The 6,486-nt window shown below is 37.4% G+C and overlaps 1 protein-coding gene across 1 annotated transcript; it reads right to left on the reverse strand.

Moving 5' to 3' along the window:
* Positions 1 to 3,915: 3,915 nt before the first annotated feature.
* Positions 3,916 to 6,045, reverse strand: LOC128636586 (olfactory receptor 5M11-like). The gene is made up of 2 exons (XM_053689579.1): positions 6,017 to 6,045; positions 3,916 to 4,864 (listed from the first exon to the last, which is right to left on the reverse strand). The coding sequence occupies exons 1-2, from the start codon at positions 6,043 to 6,045 to the stop codon at positions 3,916 to 3,918; spliced, it is 978 nt and encodes a 325-aa protein (XP_053545554.1).
* Between the last annotated feature and the right edge of the window lie 441 nt (positions 6,046 to 6,486).

The following is a 6,486-nucleotide window of genomic DNA, read 5'->3' on the forward strand; positions in this document are numbered from 1 at the left end:
TCATTGAATTACTTGCAAAGAGATAGAGAACCACCCTAAATGATTTAGATACATTTAATAACATACAGCTTATAGCCTTAATTTTTCTTTATTCATCTTTTCCATAAACTCCTTACATAAATCTTGCACATACTCACATAACAACATTCTTAAATCACTTTATTAATCATATGCCAGAAAAACTTTCTTTTATTCACTAGAATGTGACCTAAAATCACACACATCATCGTCATTTTCTTAGTTACTTCACTTGCAAAAACAATATATATTATATACCTCAGGCAGGTTGAAACTTGCTAAATCTCTTATCAGTCCTTACATGCATGAAACATATATCATTTTAGGAGAACCTTAAACTAAAAGTGCTATTATTGGCACACAGAATTTATAATGTAAATATGACTTTAAAATCAAGCTAGCTCAATAAGGCTTTAAGCAAATCATTGTATCCTCAGATTTCCTAGCTAAGAAACATTGATAAGCATGAAAAGCATTTAGCTCGATTAATTAACAGCCAGAAAATGCAGATAAAAAACAAGCACCTCGTCCAGCTTTGAAGCGATTTTAACATATATACAAAACTTCATATCAACATGCATATCTTAAAGGGACACTAAACCCAAAAATGTACTCCTATTATCAATTTTTCTTCATTCTCTTGCTATCTTTATTTGAAAAAGAAGGCAACTAAGCTAAGGAGCCAGCAAATTTTTGGTTCAGGACCACGGACAGTACTTTTTTATTGGTGCTGTCCAATCAGCAAGGACAACCCAGTTTGTTCACCAAAAATGGGCCGGCATCTAAACTTACATGCTAAAAAGTATGTTTTCAAATAAACATACCAAGAGAATGAAGAAAAATTTGGGTTCAGTGTCCCTTTAAATATTTCGCTGAATGAACTCACAACAATTTATCCTTAAGCAGTTTTAACATACATTAAACCTTTAGTGACACCATAAACCCATTTTATTAAGGAAAACGTATAGCTAGATTACGAGTTTGGCGTTAGCCTTAAAAAGCAGCGTTGGCCGGTCCTAATGCTGCTTTTTAATGCCCGCTGGTATTACGAGCCTTGCAGGTACAGGTGTACCGCTCACTTTTTTGGCCAGACTCGGAAATACCGAAAATCCACTTACGTCAATTGTGTATCCTATATTTTCAATGGGACTTGCATAGCGCCGGTATTACGAGTCTGACAAAAAGTGAGCGGTAGACCTTCTCCTGTCAAGACTGGTACCGCATTTAAAAGTCAGTAGTTAAGAGTTTTACACTACAACGCCGTAGCATAAAACTCTTAACTAAAGTGCTAAAAAGTACACTAACACCCATAAACTACCTATTACCCCTAAACCGAGGCCCTCCCACACCGCAAACACTAAAATAAATATTTTACCCCCTAATCTGCTGAACCGGACATTGCCGCCACTATAATAAATATATTAACCCCTAAACCGTCGCACTCCCGCATCACAAACACTATTTAAATATTATTAACCCCTAATCTGCCACCCCCAATGTCGCCGCCACTAAAATAAAGTTATTAACCCCTAAACCTAAGTCTAACCCTAACCCTAACCCCACCTAACAAATATAATTTAAATAAATCTAAATAAAATTACTAAAATTAACTGAATTATTCCTATTTAAAACTAAATACTTACCTATAAAATAAACCCTAAGCTAGCTACAATATAACTAATAGTTACATTGTAGCTAGCTTAGGGTTTATTTTTATTTTACAGGCAACTTTGTATTTATTTTAACTAGGTACAATAGTTATTAAATAGTTATTAACTATTTAATAAATACCTAGTTAAAATAAAGACAAATTTACCTGTAAAATAAAACCTAACCTAAGTTACAATTACACCTAACACTACACTATAATTAAATTAATTACCTAAATTAAATACAATTAATTACAATTAAATAAAATTATCTAAAGTACAAAAAACCCCACTAAATTACAGAAAATAATAAAGAAATTACAAGATTTTTAAACTAATTACACCTAATCTAATCCCCCTAACAAAATAAAAAAGCCCCCCCAAATTAAAAAAGCCCTACCCTACACTAAATTACAAATAGCCCTTAAAAGGGCCTTTTGTGGGGCATTGCCCCAAAATAATCAGCTCTTTTACCTGAAAAAAAATTACAATTCCCCCCCAACATTGAAACCCACCACCCACACAACCAACCCTACTCTAAAACCCACCCAATCCCCCCCTTAAAAAAACCTAACACTAACCCCCTGAAGATCACCTTACTGGGAGACATCTTCACCCAACTGGGCCGAAGTCGTCAAAGAAGCCGGGAGAAGTCTTCATCCAGACGGCATCTTCTATCTTCATCCATCCGGCATGGAGCTGGTCCATCTTCAAGACATCCGACGTGGAGCATCCTCTTCTTCCGACGGCTAAACACAGAATGAAGGTTCCTTTAAATGACGTCATCCAAGATGGCGTCCCTTCAATTCTGATTGGCTGATATAATTCTATCAGCCAATCGGAATTATGGTAGAAAAAATCCTATTAGCTGATGCAATCAGCCAATAGGATTGAAGTTCAATCCTATTGGCTGATCCAATCAGCCAATAGGATTGAGCTGGCATTCTATTGGCTGTTACAATCAGCCAACAGAATGCCAGTTCAATCCTATTGGCTGATTGCATCAGCCAATAGGATTTTTTCTACCTTAATTCCGATTGGCTGATAGAATTCTATCAGCCAATCGGAATTGAAGGGACGCCATCTTGGATGACATCATTTAAAGGAACCTTCATTCTGTGTTTAGCCATCAGAAGAAGAGGATGCTCCGCGTCGGATGTCTTGAAGATGGACCCGCTCCGCGCCGGATGGATGAAGATAGAAGATGCCATCTGGATGAAGACTTCTGCTCGTCTGGAGGACCACTTCGCCCGGCTTGGATGAAGACTTCTCCCAGCTTCGTTGAGTACTTCGGCCCGGTTGGATGAAGACGTCTCCCGGTAAGGTGATCTTCAGGGGGTTAGTGTTAGTTTTTTTTTAAGGGGGGATTGGTTGGGTTTTAGAGTAGGGTTGGTTGTGTGGGTGGTGGGTTTTAATGTTGGGGGGGATTTTTTTTTTTCAGGTAAAAGAGCTGATTACTTTGGGGCAATGCCCTGCAAAAGGCCCTTTTAAGCTATTTGTAATTTAGTGTAGGGTAGGGCTTTCTTATTTTGGGGGGCTTTTTTATTTTGTTATCTCATAGTTAGTATCATGTGCTGGGCATCAGATGGTTATCCTAAACTTACATACTGGTACATTTATGCAGTACTGATGTGCACTATATTAACTACATGAATATTATATAAACAAGTTATTTCATGTAAAATCACAATTTTATATGCTTATATATGTTAGTAATTTCTTCCAGACAGAATTGTATATTCAAGAGTTTCCAGGATCACAGTGTGTTGCTTTCTTGTTTATATACACAAGTGTTAGAATTAGTTCATTCCTGTCATCAGAGTACACTGCATTTACCTGTTGGACGTCCTGTCTCCCTCACCAAAGGAGGATCTGTTATCTAGATAAACTGTTTAGGCAGGGAATTGTGTAGGTCATTTCATTAGTAGATTTCAAACTTCGGAGGATGAATGAAATAAAGGTTTTCAGAAGTTACATTTTTACAATTTGAACAAATGAATTTCCTTATAAATAAATCATATCATATATGGATGATATTTCAGTTTTCCCCACAATTTATCTAACACACCATTTAAAACTAGAAAATCCAGATGTTCTAGATTTCAGGCAGGCTACTGATTTACAAAAAATGTGCTTCTAATGGATTTAAACACAATAGAATAACTGATGAGAAAAATATTAATAAAAGATTTAGCAATAAATAATATAAAACAATTATTAGATGCATAATTTGGTATTGGTGTCTTTCTTACAATAACTTCAATCTCCGTTTCAGTGCTGCTTTTACATCTTTATTTTTTAAGCTATATATCATGGGATTGAGCATGGGGACGACAGCTACAATAAAAAGAGAAAACAGCTTGTTATAATCCAAGCTGTCCATTGAGGTTGGAGTCAGGTATTGGCAGATGAGAGTGGTGTATAGAAGAATGACAACTGTGAGGTGTGAGGAACACGTGTAGAAGGATTTACGTCTCCCGGTGCTAGAACTAATTCTCAGAATGGCAGCAATGATAAGAATGTAAGAAATAAAGGTTAGAGAAATAGGGATCAAAACGCCAAGCAAGGTTCCCTCAAACTGAATAACAAGTTCAAGAGCAGTGGTATCACTGCACGACATCTTAATTAAGGGGACAAGATCACAATAAAAGTGGTTTATTACATTAGCAGTATAGCAAGTAAAACGTAATAACAGGATGATGTAAGGAATAATATAAATAAACCCAAGTACCCAACAGATGGTCGCCAACAGACCACATAGTCTACGGTTCATGATCATATGATAGCGCAAAGGGTTACAGATGGCAACATAACGATCAAAACTCATGCCAGTGATTACTAACAGTTCATCAGCCATTAAAGATGGAATTAAATACATCTGTGTCATACAAGCGGGTAAAGAAACACTGTTATCCCCTGATATGTAGTTCAGAGGGACCTTATGTAGAGTGAGAGTTGTACAACACATGTCCAGGAGAGATAAATTTCCTAGAAAGAAATACATAGGTGTGTGCAACTGATTATCCAGGCAGATAAGCAGAAAAATAGTCATATTTCCACCAAGGGTGATGAGATATATGAGAAGAACCAGAAGAAATATCATAGTCTGAAGTTCAGGGACATCAGAGATACCCTTCAGTATGTAAAATGGCACCATGGTCTGATTTGCCAACTCTATCTTTATAAATAGCTGTTTTCTAAAATGTTAAGTTTGCCTTATGAGAAGCAAAAATTGTATATTAATCATTGCTTAGTATCCCAAAGAAATATACAAATTGGATTTTTATTTTTTTATTTACATTTGACTAGTTTGGGTAAACAGAGAAGTATAAAAAAATAATGATCCAGTAGGCAGTAAGTAATTTACTTTCCACTCAAACAGTAAGCTTTATGGATAGCTGTTTAAGGGGGCATTGTTCTCTATTTTTTCCCCTTTAATGTGTTCCCAGGGGTCCATTTTACCTGCTGGAGTGTATTTGTTTACAAATGGGTACTTTACCTTTATTTTTTATTTGAAATACCTAATTTTATCTGGTATATGCACTGAAAATATGAGTAAGAAATATTTTCTGTGTAAAAAAAGCTATGTAAATAGCAGACAATAACACTAATTACAATTCTCAGTGGGGGGGGGTAGGAGGGAGAGTGGGAGATTTTATGTTAAATAGATGCTTTGTTTATTTAACTTTCCCAGATATAATTAGCATTTCAATAACTAACATAAATAACATTAGCGTTACTTGCAGGTTCAGCCCATTATTGTGGGCATGTCCCAGGTGATGGTTTTAATCATAATCTTAGACAAGAGGCTAAAAATAATTTTCTAATACTTTATTCAAATGTATAAGACACTGGAATTCTCAGCAGAACATAGGACAGTAATATGAAAAGACTAAATACATTTCTTGTTTGAAAAAATAAAATAAAAAAGAGATTACATCCGGTGGGCGGTTTTCCAAGATGGCCACGGACTCCTGATGCTCCAAGTAGCTCAAAGTTAAAAGTGGCTAGAACCATCCTTCCGTCTCTTGGCAATATTTGTGTCCGAGAACTCTACTAGATCGAGGCATGCTATCCCTTGGCCCCCGAGAAGCAAGATATAAACAATAAACCGTTTGGCATAGTGATGGGTGATTTCCTGCCACACTGTACATAAATTTACTCTGACCCTACGTAATGGAGATGCTCATCATTAAAGAAATGTATATTGACACCTACGCTCTGGAAGAAATAAAAGCCATATTACTGCCCAAATTAGACCGGCTCCTCTTGTCCTGTTCTAACCTATGCGCATTAGTGAGAGCAACGGAACAGCCACACCGACAAATGAAGTCTATCTCCGACCCTACCCTACAGAGCATGATGGGTAGCTCAGCATCGTGCCCACGGGTGGACATCAGCCTTTAAGCCTCAGCTCCCTCACAGAGGGGAGCAGCGGTAACCATTCTGGTGACCGGAGCATCTCCCTCCCGCATAGAGTGTTTAAACCCTGCCATAGCGCCAACTGTGGATTCAAAGAACACCTCACTGCTATCCTCTATGGCTCTCCCAGCGACTACTAAAGCTCCAGCCATAGATCCTATACTAAGCCTTGAAAAGGAGAAAGGCCACAACACCGCTTACCCTGCTAAGAATGCGGCCGAAGTTCCTGTTACTCCGCCTGCGTCCATTGCTGTATATGATGACCTGCATAATCACTGCGCATACGGACTCGAAAATATGTGCGCACATTCAACTAGCAAATCTGGATCTGACAGGCCTGTTAATGGGGCTTATGCAGATGGAGAGCAGAAAAATCCATATGCTTATCGCCCCCATG

The sequence above is a fragment of the Bombina bombina genome, chromosome 7 (assembly GCF_027579735.1).
Source record: "Bombina bombina isolate aBomBom1 chromosome 7, aBomBom1.pri, whole genome shotgun sequence".
Taxonomy (NCBI): Eukaryota; Metazoa; Chordata; class Amphibia; order Anura; family Bombinatoridae; genus Bombina; species Bombina bombina.

Excerpts from the sequence above, each read along its gene's own strand:
- LOC128636586 (XM_053689579.1), bottom strand. The coding sequence starts at position 6,045 with ATGCTGAGCTACCCATCATGCTCTGTAGG. Across the intron at positions 4,865-6,016 it reads TACCCATCATGCTCTGTAGG|AAAACAGCTATTTATAAAGA; the intron begins GTAGGGTCGGAG and ends TTAACATTTTAG.